Source organism: Lygodium microphyllum, chromosome 12 (assembly GCF_053477565.2).
Source record: "Lygodium microphyllum isolate KBCC chromosome 12, Lygodium_microphyllum_v1.1.10, whole genome shotgun sequence".
NCBI lineage: Eukaryota > Viridiplantae > Streptophyta > Polypodiopsida > Schizaeales > Lygodiaceae > Lygodium > Lygodium microphyllum.
In genome coordinates, this window is record NC_141146.1 from 144198454 (window position 1) to 144216733 (window position 18280).

The following is an 18280-nucleotide window of genomic DNA, read 5'->3' on the forward strand; positions in this document are numbered from 1 at the left end:
TTCAAGTTCCATAAGGTGCCATGCTTTCCACAAGATTTTGGCACTCTTTTGGAAGAAATTATTCCAATAATAGCACCTTCCTTGGCAACCTTACTGATCAACCTTAGTTTGGACAATTTGGATAGCCCTCTCACCATGAATAGGAACTAAGGGATAAGATCATTTTCTCTAAGTTCAGTGGTCAATCATCGTCCCCCACCAAACTTGGAGAGTGGTTCTCAAAACTTGATTTCTTTGAAATTTTGCCAAGGAGTGACGACCAAAAGATTCGCTTTGCCACTATACATTTGGAAGGGTTTGCTCACATGTGTCACACATGGTGGTGGTATATAAAAAGAGAAAATTAGGAAGTAGATACTTGCGATGCATTCAAGGCACTTATGGTGCAAGTTTTTGTGTCACCTGTGGAAAAAGAGAAGCTTGCTCCTCAATGGTACAGCCTAGAGTAGCTCTTCTTCAGTATTCGAGACTACACCAATCACTAATTGATTCCAACTGTATGTGGAATCAATTAGTGATGATGCCAAGCTACATAAATACATATGTGGGTTGGATCCCCAATTGTTGATGGTGGTTGATGTTTTAACACAATCTCCTTCAGATTTGTTCAAGGCCATTGAGTTGGCTGAAAGGTACTCTCAGAAGTATCGTAGGGATACTTTATTTCAGTCACATTATGGACAAAAAAGGGGAGTATCTCAACCATCTTTTGGACAACAAAGAGGGCATGTGCCATCATCTTTTTGATAGCAAAGAGCTGTTGTGAGACAAAGAAATTTTGGGGCCAGTTATGACGGTGGTAATATGCCATTCAGCACTCCTAAAATCCCCACATACCCCACCTTCAATGCTTCAAGATAGCAAGGTAATTTTAGGACAACAAACAGTGCAAGAATGGATAATAGACAAGGGGACATCAAGAATAAAAATTGAAACTCATGATATTGATGAAGAGTTTGGTCAAGAAGAGTTCTTTGATCCTATAGACACCTTTCCCTTTGACCCAAATGGTCATATGTCTTTGGATATGGGTGGAATAAGTGATTTACATGCTGCCACCATCTATTCTATCTCCTTGGATGCTTGGACAAGATCAAGAAGTCCTACTACACTACGCATCCAAGGAAAAATTCATGGCAAGGATGTGTTTATATTGATAAACAGTGGCAATACATGTAGCTTCATCAATAGAGCAGTCATGGATAAGCTAAGGTGTTTTTTAATAGAATTACAACAACCTCTTAAGGTGCAAGTTGCCAATGGAGATGCGGAAATAAGCACTCAAATGTGTCATGTTGTGCATATATAGCTGGCTGAAAATTTTGGACAACAAATGGATCTAATTGCATTAGAGATAGACATAGTCTTGGGTTGTGACTAGTTGAAGACTTTGGGCACAATTACCATGGATTTCTCATTTCTGTACATGGAGTTTGTTAGTGCTAAACAGTTCCTTCATCTGCAAAAAATTCAAAACAGAACTAAATTTCAGCTCATTACCACCAAACAACTCAAGAAAGAGTTTAAGAGACATTTCCCAAATCTTTGTACTGTAGTTAAATAACGATATTTCAAACCAATCCAACAAAAAATTGAATAATTCAACATTGAAAGCCCTCCTTGAAAAGCATAAAGACTTTTTCAATTACCTACAACACTACCCCCCAAAAGAGCAGTTGACCATCCATAGATTTAGAGCCACATTCAAAGTCGGTGAATAAACCACCCTACGGATTGTCCAAATGTGGAAGAGAAGAGGTTGCTAAGCAAATTAAAGAACTGTTGGATATGGGATTCATCGAGCCTAGCTCCTCCTTGTATGCTTCACATGTTTTACTGGTCAAGAAGAAACAAGTGGGCATATAGTAAATCATCCATTACTTCTTGTGCTTCACAACATGGAGTTTGGAATCTAATGTTTCTTAACATTTTGTATGACCACTAAGAAATCAAAGTAAAGAAGTAAAAGTAACCATCTTGTGATGTGATGTGTTTGGTGGTGCAATCAAATAGTTTGTTGCCTAAATAAAGAAAGGTTTTTTTATCTTTAAAAAAAAGGAGTGACTAGAGGATATTGTGAAAAAAGCTTCATAATATAAGTCATATTTGATCCTTCCCTTTCTGTAATTGAATAGTTCATGCATTGCATCACTGAGTTGCTTGCTTATGAAGCTAACAATGAAGTCCACATTGTTCTCTCCAAATTGGCACAAAACTAATCCAATTTTTGGATGCATCAATGTGTTTATGAAATATGAATAACCAATATAGGGCTCATCAGATTGGAGTTTTTATTAGAGTTTCTTTTAAGGTTTCATTGCACATTGGTACCCTTGGTTCATTTGGAAATGTTAAGCAATTTGTATAGAGGTTTATCAATGATGGCTTGTTGCTTGAAAATGTAAACACTTGGGTTGAGCTCTTGAAAATCCATGTCTATGGAAATAGGTTTTGTGATGCCCTCTATATGACTTAAAGGCTCTTTGAACAAGTGGCTTTTGCCTAAATAGAGTCCTTATTTGGTGGTGGTACATGCGTGGAAGCCAACAATCTAATCATTCCAAAATCCATAACTTCAAAGCTATTCACTCTTACCTTTTGATTTTTTTAATTTTGTCCCTAGAGGACATAATTGAAAATGCTTCTTCATTTTGTGAGTTGCTTGTTTATGAAGCTCACAAGGAAGCCCATGTTGTTCTCTCCAAGTTGGCATAGAACTAATCCAATTTTTGGATGCATCAATGTGTTAATGAAACATTAGCAACCAATATAGGGCTCATCAAATTAGAGCTATTATTAGAGTCTCTTTTAAGGTTTCATATGCACTGTCACTCTTGGTTTATTTGAAAATGTTGAGTAGTTTTGTATAGAGGGTTATCAATAATGGCTTAGTGCTCAAAATGTAAACACTTGGGTTCAGCTCTTGGAATGCTATGTCTACAAAAATAGGTTTTATGGTCCCCTCTACCCATGACTTAAAGTCTCTTTGAATGAGTGGCTTTTTCACGAATAAATATTTTATTGTGGTGATGATGACATGCATGGAGGCCAACAATCCAATCATTTCAAAATCCATATCTTCAAACCTATTTAGTCTTGCCTTTCAATTTTTTTGATATTTTCCTTAGAGGACATAATTGGAAATGCTTCCTTATTTTGTGAGTTGGACTTAGTCTCCCAAAAGTTCCTAAAGATATTGGGGCCAACTGTCTCTCTCTGCTCATCATTCCTTGAGCATGTAGGTCCAATTCAAACTTTTTGCCTTGAAACTACTCTTGCTAAGAATTATTATTGTTGCTCCCTTGCTTTTAGAAACCAGTTGATAGCCTTTATTTTTTTACCTCTTCTTATGAATTTTTGTCCTTGTAGATGATCCTTCTAGAAGTCACAAAGGCTAACTTTAGCTTTTATGGATGAGCCCTAGTCATGGAATTCAATGGTATGGATACAATGTACTCATCCAAAGACTCAATGACAACTAGGCTTAAGGATACAAAGGGTATGAGTCCTTGGTAATAAAGCTTTGCACTTCAGCAATTGGGAAATAAAGTATGTGATGCCACATTTGGAGCATCTCATCTCTCGCTTGTTATCATTGTTTGGCTTCTGCTTCTTTGAGCATTGAGTTCTTTGGGCATTGAGATGATATATCCTCGGGTTGACTACAATGCTAACAAGAGATTTCTTCTCTCAATTGTGTTAGTCCATGGCCTCTTTTGCACCCAAGAGCTATTACCAGAAAAAATTTGACATCCATTAGGATTGCATTTTTCTCTTCATCATTATAAGAGATATAAACAATTGTGTAAGGCATCCTATGATTCCTTCACATTGTGGGATAAAATGTTTATAAGTGAGTGGGTGATTATTGGGCTAGATGGTCTTAGAATCCACATGGGATTGGCATCTCCACTTGGTCCCACAATTTTTTTCTCATTTGAAGCAAGTAGCTTTAGTGGTTTTTCTCTAGTGTAGTAGTTCTCTATTGGCTTGATAAGGATTTTTTATGTAAGATTTAGGATATTTGAGTGCTCTAGGAATGTGCAACACATCATTACATCATGGTGGTATCTCTCACAATAGGAATAACCCATTGGTCTAGGCTCAAAAAATTATGATGTCACTGAAGCTTCATAACCTTGGTTATACAATACCTTACAAAAGTATTAGGATGGACCATGACAAGGCTAATGCTATTATGAGATAGCCTTAGACTACACATCTCATCTTATTGCAAATGTTTCTGAGCCTTGCAAGCTTCTATCACAATTATATTCAAGAATATACTAAGATTGTAATTCCTATGGAAAATCAATTAAAGGACCAAGGGAAATGTTTTGTTTGCGGAGGAAAACAACAATGTAGTTTTGATACACTCAAGGTAGCTATTACTATTGCACCTAGAGTGGATCCCCACAAAATGCATGTGGTAGAAACAAATACTAGTGCTATTGAACACTAGTGAAGAATGGGATGAGAAAAGACATGAGACACCATTTATGCTCCCAAAGAATGATTCATATTGGCCACAACTCACATATATAGAGGTGAGACCTAGTGCGAGTTAGGGCTAACTATATATATCTTCAACACTGTCACTCAAATGAAGGTCTCTAGCTACTAGCAAAACAACCCTTGGGAGCATAAGCAAAAAACCCTTAGTCCCTATATATAAATGTACATTATTGCCCATGAACCAAAGTTGTGCATGTGTGAGTTCTTTGGTATACAAAATTACAAGTTTCAATGTTTGTGTTTTGAAGAGTATGCTAAATAGACTAATATCCAAAAATATGTGATAATCTCCAATATTAGTAACAATTGCAACTCCAAGATGATCTGATCATGATAGAACCAAATTAACTTCATTGAGTCCTTTTTTCAAAATTTTTGTAATCATCTAATCAGTGGAAAAATGTTCAATCATTATTGCTCCTTTCATTCCTTCTTGTCAAACATAGTGATAATGAATCGCAATATGTTTGGATTTGCTATGTTGTACATAATCTTTAGCCAGATTGATTGCACTTTGATTATCACATCTCAAAGGAGTACTTGAGGAATGATGATAGCAAATGTCTACAAGTAATTGTTGTAACCACATCAAAGGAGTGCTTGAGAAATGTGAATGACAAATGTCTACAAGTAATTGTTGTAACGACATCATTTCTTGAGCAACCAAAGATGTTGCAAAACAACGTTGCTTCTTGCTTGTCCAAGGTACCAAAAAACTAGTGATGAAGTTGCAATTACCACTTGTAGAGCATATTGATATGTGAGAGCTTGGCCAATCTACATCCAAATGTCCCAAGAGCTCAAGAGAATTTGTTGAAGTTGCATGTTCATGATGATGATAAAAAAGTCCAAATTCCAGTACCCTTCAAGTATCTCTAGACACATTTTGTTTGCGACCAATGATTCAAAGATGAAGAGGCAAGATATTGTCCCAAATTTTTTAATACAAAAAGAAAGTGAGGGAAAATATTCATGGCTAGAGATTGAAGCCAACTAACAAGATCAACATATGTCTTATGTCAAGCTAATGATTGAGTCCCAAGATTCATAAGAAGTTCTCACTAAAACTTTCAAGACAAGGAGTGTTTCCAATAGGTGCTCTAGCCAATCCAAATTTTTGAACAACATCCTGAATAAAATTTGTTTGATGAAGAATCAAAATTCCACACTTATGCCACTGGATTTGAATACTAAGACACGAATGGAATTCACGCAAAGATATATCATCTCACAAGATGAAGATAAAATCTTTTTTACTTGTTGCATATAATGTAGATCACTAGACACATGTCAGGACAACAGTCTTGAGAGTCAAGAGTCTATGAGACAAGGGTGAGATGGACACGGTTTGGACGGCAAAGAGCCGTAGGAACTATGGCTTAGGAAAGGGGGCTCTAATTATAGGCGTCCGAAGGCCGGAGGGTCTATATAAGAGCAAGGATGAGTGGATACTTGTAGGCCATATTCTCCTTGCTCTCACATTGGTATCAGAGCCTAGGAGACTAAGGAACATGCACCTTCTCTCTCTAGGTGGAGAGAAAAAGGGTGTTCATGAAAGAGTATATTTTTAACATGTGAAGGAAGGTGTGAACTAGCTCTTAGACATAGAGCTATGGGGTTCTCCACCACCACGAAACAGTGTGCAGATGGTACTATTGGAAGAAGCCTCTCGTCGTGCAGGAAGGAAAAATTTGGAAATAACTTATAATGATTCCAGAATAAATAACATTACAAAAATAAACAAGCCTTCATATGCACATTGTTAGAGCGAATCGCTCTTCAACTTTTTGACACTTGAGTCTTCATCTTGTGGCATTTCTCCTCTATAACGTAAGATTTTTTTTTGTGAGTAACCCTGTAAGGATTCAACACTTTTCATACCATGCCCAAGGGCATAGGCAGAATAACACAAAAAATATCCAGCTCTGGAAGGCCAAAAACCTGGACCATATCTGAAGATACGAATTGCAGCAGTTTTCTCAATAAGCATGATCCTTGTTACATTATTTGGAATAAAAGAATAGCATGTGTATCTGATAGGGCTTTAAGTGCAAGTATAGGAATACTTGCATCATCAGAATATTTATTGTTAAAAACCACAAAAATTTCTTTGTCAATGAAGGATGCATAATGTGCCAATGAGGCATCAAGTCCAACTCTTCTACGATCACTTGTGCCACGTGATAAAAAACTAACTGGATCAGGAACTTCAATCTGCAAAAAAGAACAATCACAATAAGTTAGAGGTTTAATAGGCATCATAAATAGAGGGTAACAAGATCAATCAGAATAAAGGTAGAAGTGGGTAAAAGGTTTAAAGATGAATTACCTGTTTATTTTCATCACTCTCTAGTTTCTTTGCATCCCAAAGATTGGAAGAACCAATCTCTTTTCCTTGATCCAAGGGTGGCAATCCTTTTCTTCCAACTTCAAAAATGCCCATGCTCTTTTGAAGAGCTATGAATTCCTCTTCGGTAGGAAGGGTAGCTTCACCTTCCTTGGCCTTTTGAAAGCACAGAGAAAGTGCATTTGGGGCCTCAACAAAATTTTCGGTCACTTCAGAGTCCAGAGATAATAAATCCTCTTTGTGTTCATTTTCTATGTCAAGAAAATCCTTAGTTGAAATGCACATATCTGCGATAATGGCAAGTGTGTAATCTTCTCTTAAATTACAAAGTCTCTGTATATGTGACAAGAGTATATAATTTTTGCCGTTGATAAAAAAATGATGGCAAACCAGGAATGACCAAATTGGAGGTAACCAACTCTCGTGAAATAGGTGTTGAGTTGACATCAATTATAGTTGATGCTTTAAAATCTGCGATATCAAAACCCTCCGTAAGCACTCTTTCTTCAGAAGGCAAAACAAGGTCAAAGACCTCATCTTCCTCTTTAAGGTGCGTTTCAAAAACATTGAGTTTTTGAATTTTTCTTGAACATTCATCTTCAATAGTGGGATCTTTGGAGTCCGTGTGAAGAAATAAATATGAGAGGAAGGCTACATATAATTCCATCATAATGCAATCCTTGTTGTGAATTGGACAGTTTATTTGAATGAAATTCACTTCCCTCTTATTTGGAAATATATACCATCTCTTCTTGATGTTGGCTATTTTAGCTATGCTGAAAGACCTAAGTTGAGATAGTGAACATAATCTAAAGAATCACATTGGAAAATTTCTTGACCAACGATGTTGTTTAACTTCTCCCACTCTTCTTGAAGTGTGGTCGAGATCAAAGACATCAACTTCTCCTTCAAAACAAAGGGCACGTTGAACATTGGATAGATATTGTCAATGTAATCTTCTTTCCCTACCTTGCTCAAAAAATCAAATAATTTCTCCTTTGGTGAGGGATCATCCTTGACTTCCTCTAAGAGAACATCGTCCTTATCATTATCAGGATTGTAACCAAAAGATGACATACCAACATTCGACATATCCTGCAAGAAAAAATGACAAAATTTAACGTAAGCATTAAGAAGGGAAGTTGCTTGTATGCCATCGATGCAAAACGAGACTAGTCAAAAAAATAATCATAGCACGTTTCCGTGGGCGGAAGGCAAACGCACAGGCATTGAGAAGAAGACATTGCAAGCATCCGATGAAAACACAGAGTACAACAAATATTGCAAGGGATTCCTAGAATCCAAAACACGAGATCGCCCACGGAGCGATAAGGAGAATTTGCTTGTTTCAAATCGACATCCTCGCTTCGTGGGCGGAAAGAAGACGCAAAAGAAATGAGAGGTGTTGTTGTTAATAGAGGACAGATAAGAATTATCCGATGAGCACAACAGACATAGGGAGAGATTCAAAGATTTCATTTAAAGAGATCGCCAATGGTGCGATAAGGGGACTATGCTTCTTTCGAATCGACATGCTCGCTCCGTGGCGGAAGGCAGACGCGCAGGCATTGAGAAGAAGACATTGCAAGCATCCGATGAAAACACATGCAAGGGATTCCGAGAATCCAAAACACGAGATCGCCCACGGAGCGATAAGGAGAATTTGCTTGTTTCGAATCGACATCCTCGCTTCGTGGGCGGAAAGAAGACACACAAGCAATGAGATTTGCTGTTGTTAATAGAGGACGGATAAGAATTGTCCGATGAGCACAGCAGACATAGGGAGAGATTCAAAGAATTCATTTAAAGAGATCGCCAACGGTGCGATAAGGGGATTATGCTTCTTTCGAATCAACATTCTCGCTCCATGGACGGAAGGTAGACGCGTAGGCATTGAGAAGACATTGCAAGCATCCGATGAAAACACAGAGTACAGCAGACATTGCAAGGGATTCCTAGAATCCAAAACACCAGATCACCCACTGAGCGATTAGGAGAATTTGCTTGTTTCGAATCGACATCCTTGCTCTGTGGGCGCAAAGAAGACGCACAAGCAGACATAGGGAGATTGATAGAATTCATTTCAAGAGATCGCCAATGGTGCGATAAGGGGATTTTGCTTCTTTCGTATCGACATACTCGCTCCGTGGGTGGAAGGAAGACGCGCAGGCATTGAGAAGTTGCCATTGCAAGCATCCGATGAACACATAGTACAGCATCCGATGAACAAACAGTACACAAGAGAAACATGTAACAGACGAGGCAAAAGAAACGAGCGAAGAGCAACAAGCCAAGAGAAACAATCCAAAAGAAACGAGCACCTTGTGGAACCGAGCAGATTCGGTCACCAAAGGACAAAGTGGCTCGCTCCGCCTCGTGTCTATGGTAAGGGGGGGTCTTTAAGGAGGGGAGAGTGGTGATCGACGGCCCCCTTTTTGCCCCCATCACATCCGATCATCTGGGCCGTCGATCACGTTGACTGTGAAATTCGAACGGATATTCGTCTTGTCGCCCAAGTGCCCGGCTCCTCGCGTGCCCTGCTCCGAATGTGCCCGGCCCAAACTGTGCCCGGCTCCAAATGTGCCCGGCCCCGAGCGTGCCCGGCCTCAAAAGTGCCCGGATCCTGGGGTGCCCGGCCCCGGGCGTGCCCGGCCTCGGAAGTGCCCGGATCCTGGGGTGCCCGGCCCTGGGCACATTCGGTGCCGCGAGCTTTGCATGTGGCAAAAAAACTAGCCATTCTCATGGCTTTCGCTTACAGGTTCTGGATTTTCATGGTTGTGATCTACTTGCAGGGATCTCTCTTTCAACTCTCTTTTTGGCGAGATACCCTTCTCCATTTCCAAGCTGAAACAGCTTGAGCATCTGTGAGCCCCGTGATTATATCTGCACAACTACAGTGTTCATTGGCTCATTCTTTCTTACGTTCATCTTGTTCTCTCTGAACAGGGTCCTGAAAAATAACATGATCGCGGGTCCTATCCCTTCGACCTTATCGCAACTTCCCAATCTGAAGATACTGTGAGTTACTTTCTCAGGCGTTTAGAATACGACGGTGTTCTTATCACTGGGCGTTTAGAATATGAATTCAGTCTTATCCCAGCTGTTTTTTGCAGGGATTTGGCCCAAAACCGGCTATCTGGAGAAATACCCACGTTAATTTATTGGAGCGAGGTTTTACAGTATTTGTAAGTTGATGAAGAGCATGATTAGTTAGGTGGATGCCCTCCAACAATATATCGGATGGCTAATATCTCTATCTTGGTGGTGCAAAGGCCTGAGAAACAATTATCTGTCTGGAACTCTTTCGGCCGATATGTGCAGGCTCACGGGGCTATGGTACTTATAAGGGTCAGCTCTCTCTGCCTGGAAAAGCTTTAGTCCTGGGATTAGAGGTGGTGCAAGCACGAATTCTCCTATATCATGGACATTGACGATGGAGCAGTAGCAGAAGGGTGGTGCGCGCAAACTCTGGAGCAAGGAGTCGACCCTCAGTATCGACGGCCTGCGAGACGAGAATTTGCTCAGGTGAGTTCCTCTACAGCTTTGCGATCTGTGTTGCACCTGGCATAGAATAAAGAATTCCACTTAATTGCAGTAATTGCAGGGTATGTCATCCATGCCCGTAGTCGATAGCGTAGCCGCACAGCATGGTTTAGGGCTTTTGTGTCCAGGTGTGTTGTGGAGTTCGTCCAAGTGCATGTTTCAAATTAAACGTGTGTTTGTTGGCTCCAATAGAATGAAGCCGGGCAAAAGACCTAGATCACAAGGGCAGCAAGCCATGCACGTGGCATCAGCACCCCCCAAGACACCCCAAGCACGCTCACCAATGAAGCTCCGATCACAAGGGCAGCAATCACCATCTCCTAAGCAAGCCATGCATGTGGCCTCACCATCTTCCGACGTACCCCAAGTCCCCTCGCCAAGGAAGCTTCGATCGCAAGGGCAGCAATCACCATCTCCCAAGCAAGCCATGCATGTGGCCTCACCATCTCCCGACGTACCCCAAGTCCCCTCGCCAAGGAAGCTCCGATCGCAAGGGCAAGAAGCCATGCACATGGCATCACCATCTCCTCAGCCAGCCATGGATGCAGCATCACCATCCCCCGAGACACCCCAAGTGCCATTGCCACGGAAGCTCCGATCGCAAGGGGAACAAGCCATGCACGTGCCATCACCACTCTCCCCTTAGCCAGCCATGCATGTGGCATCGCCATCTCCTGAGACACCCCACGTGCCCTCACCAAGGAAGCTCCGCTCTGGCAAGTTTGTTCCTGTGCGCAAATTTGTGGTGCCGCCGGCTCCCAGAAAGCAAGCAAAGGCGCAACAATCTCCAACCAAGAAACAACTGCCATTTGTTCACATCAATTGGATGCTTTCAAGGGAGTTCACTTGTAAGTTTTTATTTTTCGCATGTAAGTGGTTTCAATTTATTTTTACACCAAGGTTTAATTGCATTGCCTAAACAACAGTTAACCACGATGCAGGTACGGAAGAGCCTGCAGACGATCTTGCCCAGGAAGAGGATCCTGTCTTTGACAGGCCTTCGGCTGATCTTGCCAATGAGGAAGATCAAGCCGCTGCCAGGTCTGCCGATGATATTCGTGATGAAGAACATCAAGTCCCTGCTGCTGACTCGTTGGCCGGTTCGGGGTTGGCACCAAATGAGTACATTGCATGCCCATTTGGGATGATTTTAAAAACGTATACTATGGATTTCTTGTTGTTCTTGTCTGCAGATCAGAAACTGGCGTCAGAAAATATTGTGTATGAATGCTGTCAAGTCAGATTGAATTCTGAACATTGTTGTTGTGCCATTTGATGCTTTGCCAGGCGAAACAACGACAAGTGCAGACACACATGGCATTGACCGAGGCGGTCCTAGAGCACGCCCTGGGCCTGTGCACCCCATGGATGATGGTATCGTCCGAGCCTTCAAGATTGTCTTTGACAAGAATGGTCGATTGGCTCGCCGGTGCACTTGTGACTAGTTCTGCAGCAAGCACACACACTTCTACTATCGACGCTCAGCCATGGAGGAACATTTAAAAGCTGTGCATGGCCTGAACATTGTAGTCCCTGCTGGAGGTAGAATAGGGCCTACTGATGCACGTGTATACGGCACCCACACGGAGTACGAGGAGCATCATAGCCACCAGAGATTCGAGGATGTGGAATTCAAGTGGCAGAAAAATAGAAAAAAGCATGAGACTGATTCAATGGTCAAAGGATGGAGGATATACAGTGAGTTGCCAGATTCTCAAAGGATGGGAGGTCCAGAGCAATGGGTGGACGCGTACGTAGCAGAACAGATGAAAAGATACGATGCAAAGAAGGATGATCACATAAAGAGGATCCGTGCTCGCATTGCCGTAGGATTCGATAGATATGTAAGTGTATCTCTATTCTTCAGTTTTTCTGCAGTTGACTTTGCTGGTTTCCATTGATTTTTCTGCAGTTGACTTACTTTTCTGCGCTGCCAACAGCGGAGGACTGCAAGCACAGATGTTGGGGGCCCAGCTCGGACGCAGTCATCGCACCATGCACAGTCGATAGATGCCGCAGATCAGGAGGATGCTGCTGCAGAATACATTGTTGCGGACACACCCATAGAGCTCTTATCGCCAGAAGGGCTTTCATTGTCGATCGCATCTTACGACATTACTGTTTTGCCTGGTCGTGTGCTATATGCATTTTCTGATGGTGACAGGGACACACGCAGGATCATGTTCGTATACGATTGATTCTTCTTGTGGATACCTATTTGCTTGCTTCTTTGATTTAACACTTTGATTATGTTGTGCAGATATCGATTCAAGTCAACACGCCTCCAACTGGAGTTGCCAATACAGGGGGACTTCTTTGAACAATTGAAAGATCCCGCACAGCAGGCCAGCACCTTGGACATGAACTTCTTTGCGTTGTGGATGGAGTTCAGCCTACAGGAGGAAATAAGCTGCAAATTCTGGATTGTTGATCCCTTGTGGGTTGGCTTGGCAGGCACTGCATCTACAAAGTCGAGCTTGGCCAACTTTATGTCTCCGATTGATGAGCTATGTGACATTGTGTTTTTACCCCTGGTCATGAGCGGTCATTGGACATTGTTTGTGTGCTTCAACTGTTCGGGGCATGGGGTGACTCAGTTGCATCAGAAGCCGGGGCTACTATTCTTGGATCCTATGAATAAGCCACCCACTCCATTGATGTGTGAGATGGTTAAGCTGGTCGTGGAGCAGATATGGGCTGCGGAGCGTCGCCATGAAACCATACTAAGCAACCCTCCTGTGCAGGCGGTGATACCGTGCCAACCGAACGCCATTGATTGCGGGTATTATGTGATGCATTGCATACGCCTGCTAGTGGAGGCTTGCTTGCAGGGAGTGGTTACGGCATCTTTTGTGAGTATATTTAGTACATGCACTAATATGGATTGATTTAGGTCGGCTCAATCTAATCTGAATCCTTGTCTTCATGCAGCTGACAAAGCGATGGTTCGAGCACGATGATGTTGTGCAGATGAGGAGGACCTTGAGTCAGTGGGTTTCTCGCGTGGTTGGCAGTGTCTGAGTGGGTGTTGATCTCCAGCCATAGTTTCATGGGATGTTTTTAAACTGTGGACCTGGGGATGGGTAGAATGCATTGTATATGTTAGGCCATTCTGGCGAGGCTCTTGTAAAGACTTCATGTTTGCATCAACAGCACTTGACTGTGCATCCACTTTCTCTTGAGGCGGATCAATTTTGGCTTTGTAAACTGTCAACTTCCATTGACACGTTCATGTGGCTTGTAAACTGTTGACACTCATTAAGAAGATTACATATTTCTATTTGCAGCTTTGATGTCTGCCCTGAGTTAATTTTGCAATTCATGGTAAATTTTGACTACGCCATTTGGGGCTGTGACACGTCTATGCAAAAGTGGTCTCCATTTGAAAAAGGTGCTAGCATACGTATGTTAATAGGTTAAAACAACACGTTGTAAACATGATCCAATCTTTTAACTAAGAGTCTACCAAAATGGCAACAAGTATGAAACGTGTTTGGCAGATAGGAAATATACAACTGTTCAGGCACCAAAATAGACATCATGCTTAATAAATGGATATCCTAGCTCTCGCATGGCCAGAGGCAAACCTTTCAGAAAAAGTTTTGTTTGTAAAATCATGATCTTCAATAACAGGAATCATCTCATGCCAAACAATTACTTTTGCAGGCAACTTTATGGTACTTAGGAATTGAAAGTTTAAAAGCCTATGCTGAGTAGATGTCTCATGAGTCGAGATTTAGCAAAATATTCAAGTACCTCAACCTACCTAATATTGCAAGCAATACACACTTACATGGTGCACATTAAGGGTGTGTATGTATGCACGTAACATACATGTGTGGAGTGCACATGGTATATACATGCATGTCCCGCAATCAATTCAACAGCCTTTGACAGTGTCAATCAACAGAATCCTTGTCAAACAAGCTCACAGATTACCACAGGATCTTCCCAATTTGTTCCCTGCCTACAAAGAGACTATAAAGCTAATGGACACATCAGTTTTAATTAGGGGCAACCTAACACCACAAGGATATGGCAGGAAGGACATTGACAGAGTAGTAGCATAAAGTCTGGCATGCATCACTGAAACTGGAAGACAACAAACCGCCAAGCCAGTGTCTCTGTGAATTTATGGCTAGCTCAGAATTTAGTCTGAAATAGTACTTGTTTCTAGATCAACTACAAGTGTTATAGGCGATATCAAGCTGGAGCAGCCAGATAGATGCTAGGAACAGTAGCTCAATGATGGAAGCATAGGGACCATTTCCTATAGGTATATCTTGTTTCAAACCTTACAATTTTCCTCATGTATGCAGTGTTTTGTCTTGCCTGCTATTTGTTTTGCCCCTACCCAGCAAAATAGGGAAAGAGCAATAAGCACATATATATTAAACAAATACACGCATGCTGACTTGTCTCAGAAAATCCACCAACACCAGTCCAAATTTGATGCAAGAATCTATAAAATCACTTGTAAGAATCAATTGCTCATATATATGTTGTCATTCGACATGTTCACAAAGACAGTCAAATTTCAAATCACCTATAAGAACCAATTAGCCATATATAGATGTTGTCATTCCACATGTACACAAACAGTCAAAGTTCAAGCTTGAATCACATACATATTATATCCGAAATCCAAAGTTTATGGCTAACATGTCATGAAAAATAACTCCACTGTCAAACCAAAAATTTAGACTGAAATGTAAAATAGTAAAACTCTAGAATCCCAATAGACAATCATCTTGTGTTCTTGAATTCTGACATTGTGTTCTTAAAAGCATATTTTGACAATCGGGAAAGAATTTCTGCCTTTAAGCTTTTCATTAAATGTAGAAACACTCCAGTGCATAGAGATTGACCCACAGAATATATTAAAAGATCGAAATAGACCCAAAGCCCTTCCTCAGCATCATACTGACAAAATAGCAAGGCTTTGAAAAAATTGTGAGGGATGATGCAACACTATGCTGCATAGAGCTGTCAAGCAATCTGAATGCAGAAAAACAGGCTGCTGACTCACACACACAGGAGCAGCCAGCTTTAAGAAGGGCAATCAGCACTTTTGAGATTTACAAAACCAAGGCAGCAGAAACATAAGGAATCTTAAAAGTAATTTTGGAGTTACTGTATACCAAGTCCAGCAATATATTCATAGCAACCACCTCAGCATTGCCGAATGGTTTATCTCAGCTTCCACTAAAACCATGCATAGGAGTGGACTCGAAGGAGTCTTAAGGACCCTCCCAGAAGTTCATGAGGCAGTTGAGGTCCTTCAAATTGATCAAAATCGCTTACAATAAAATTGAGAGCTCTCTAAAGGTGCAGTACTCTTGAAGTTCAAAAACAGTCAGCAAAAAATGACCTGACCATAAACATAACACTCATACTTTGATAATATTAGACTAAGATTAAATGGAGTTTCGCAAGGGGTAAACCACCAGGTTATATTAAGCAATCACTAAAGATGTGATAGATTGACATGCATTTGTGAATTCCAACATATTTGATGATCATGTGTACACTGTTGTGTGTCAACCCACAAACTTCACCACTTGTCTCTAGCTTAGACTGCTAAACTTTTTTGCAGTACATGCACATATCCCAAAAGAACCTAATGTTTTAATCTTAAAATATATTTTTACTCCTGTAGGCCTTGCCTAGGTTTGAAAAGGATGCATACAAATCCAAGAGAAGCCACAAACATAGCAGTGCCACTAAAAGCATCCACAAACAGCCTCTCTACCATAAGCATTGAGAATATATAAGCTTCTGGCAAGAGTCCCAGTAAACACTATACCGCTATCATGCATAAGACATAGACCAAGCAACAGGTACCATCAAAAGTAACTTAGCATCCAACTTTGGCGATGCTAAACAAAAGCTAGATTTTTCTTTACCAGTGTGACATAAAGCACATGCAAATACATCACCAAAGACTGACGCAAGTCTGACCTTTCCAATGCCTTTGACAACTGAGAGACATCATTGGCACATGTGACCGGACCCCCATTAGGTGTACCTTTTAAGAATATAAATAGGACATACCATGATGAAATGTGCTTCACTGCTTAGAAGCAACACTATCAAAATACTTGGTAGACACGGTATCAGTGGTAGACATAACACATCATAACGATTTTTGATCAATCATTGCATTTTTTTATCAATCATAATGATTTGCCATTTTTGATCAATCATTGCATTGAGTTCAGCACCAAGAGCAGGTCCACCATATTTTTGACATGTCCTTGCAGCAGTCGGCTAGTTTTGGTAATTTCCAGCTATTTATGTCAGGCCCAATTTATTGGCAGATACATTGTCTTGCAAATTTCAGCACTCTCCGACATCCAGTGGCACTCCTCCCTCGTCTGGTGCTTCTCTCTGTCATCAGCTTCATCCAGTGCCCTCGCTTTGTTGATAAACACGGATGTAGAGCTAGTTAACTATGGTGGATGCAAATCAAACACACGATACATTATCAAAAATGAGAGATTGTAACTCAAGTGAATTAGGTTCCAAGATAGATTAGCTTGGACTCATAAACACAATCTTGAGTGAATTAGGTTCTAAGATGGCAGCCATGGAACCTTGGCCTCGAGCTCAGAAATCCTGAAGATTTTGGTCTCTCCTTGGTCCTCGGGAGTCCCTCTTGAACATTGCTGGAGATTTCAGCCATCAAGAAGAACGGGAAGAAGATCACAAGCAAGGTTTGAAGGCATGCACTTGTGGGCAACCATGGCTATGGAGTAGGACCTCCATTTCAGCAAGAACCCTCATGGGGAGGTCCTGAACCATCCTGCCCCAAGCTTGATTTCACCCTTTCTTGAGGAAGCATACCCATTTTGGAGCCATGGAGCATTCAGGATCAAATGGAGCTCTCATGGAGGACTGAGGTGGCTTCTTCTCCAAAGACTCAAGGTAACTGACTCTTGGCTCTCATTCTCTCCGTTTAAGCCTCTTGTTGAATCCCATCCAATTTTTTGAGAAAAGTGTATGAGTCCAAGTAGATAATAGGAGACCCAGACCTTGAATGCATGCTGATTCTCATATCCCAGTCATTTCTCTTTGATCTTACAGTGCTGAAATGGATTTTACTTATACTAAAGCTTCATTGTGATTATATTTTGCTTACCCATAACCCGTTTGGCTTTTTGTGAATTGGCTGAGCCAAGAAGTGAAAAAAAATCCATCAAAGAAGTGACCCCCCCTTGCCATCAAAGACCCTGAAGGGGTGCACAACCCGGCCCGGGGGGAACTTTGCCCACCTCCCGGTGATCCGAAGCCCAAAGAATTATTGCAGGTGCAGGTACATTTGATGGAATAGCCCGAACGCTGATCACTTGAGCCTACAAACCCCTACATGCATTGGTAATGTCATAAACCGCTTGCTAATGTATGGTGGATGCAATGCAAGAAGGGTAGGGAATGCAATATGGAATTGGTCTAAGCAATAAGCTATGGATGCAAAGAATGTATGCATTGAGAGCCACCATTGAGGCCCTACATGTCTGGGATAAGACCCTCACCATTGGGATAAATAATGCTTCTTGAGGGAGCCTTTGCAGGATATTACAGACAGCCAGTCCTACACAGTCAGCCCACAAGAATTGATTACAGCAAAGCCTCTTTGTGTGATTGAGCGCAAGCTCTATAGCTTGACTCGAAGAGGGCATTTTCCCCTTCGATCTGAGCTAAAAATCTCCCCATTCCGCCCTACGGTTTGAGAGATACACTCAGTTTTGTACCCAGAGGTACTGTGGGACAGGCAGCGGTCCTACACAGTCAGCCCACAAAAAGTGATTACAGCAAAGCCTTGATCATTTACTGTCGGAGATATTTTTACATAGCCTCATAGAGGGATCGAGG

At 41.4% G+C, this 18280-nt stretch overlaps 2 protein-coding genes across 3 annotated transcripts; one reads left to right on the forward strand and one right to left on the reverse strand.

The window, feature by feature from the left end:
• Positions 1–6005: 6005 nt before the first annotated feature.
• LOC148028384 (uncharacterized) lies at positions 6006–9216 on the reverse strand. Of its 2 annotated transcripts, none has more exons than XM_087690207.1 (4): positions 9002–9216; positions 7832–7957; positions 6845–7333; positions 6006–6729 (listed from the first exon to the last, which is right to left on the reverse strand). In XM_087690207.1, the coding sequence occupies exons 1-3, from the start codon at positions 9110–9112 to the stop codon at positions 7313–7315; spliced, it is 258 nt and encodes an 85-aa protein (XP_087546333.1). In that variant the 5' UTR covers positions 9113–9216; the 3' UTR covers positions 6006–6729; positions 6845–7312. The 2 variants fall into 2 exon arrangements, with proteins under 2 accessions (XP_087546333.1, XP_087546332.1); XM_087690206.1 differs by having other exon boundaries at positions 9002–9185.
• Positions 9191–13700, forward strand: LOC148028385 (uncharacterized). Its single transcript, XM_087690205.1, has 10 exons — positions 9191–9726; positions 9809–9880; positions 9976–10047; positions 10184–10387; positions 10598–11253; positions 11347–11563; positions 11693–12249; positions 12346–12587; positions 12666–13257; positions 13337–13700. The coding sequence occupies exons 7-10, from the start codon at positions 11893–11895 to the stop codon at positions 13424–13426; spliced, it is 1281 nt and encodes a 426-aa protein (XP_087546331.1). The 5' UTR covers positions 9191–9726; positions 9809–9880; positions 9976–10047; positions 10184–10387; positions 10598–11253; positions 11347–11563; positions 11693–11892; the 3' UTR covers positions 13427–13700.
• Positions 13701–18280: the final 4580 nt, after the last annotated feature.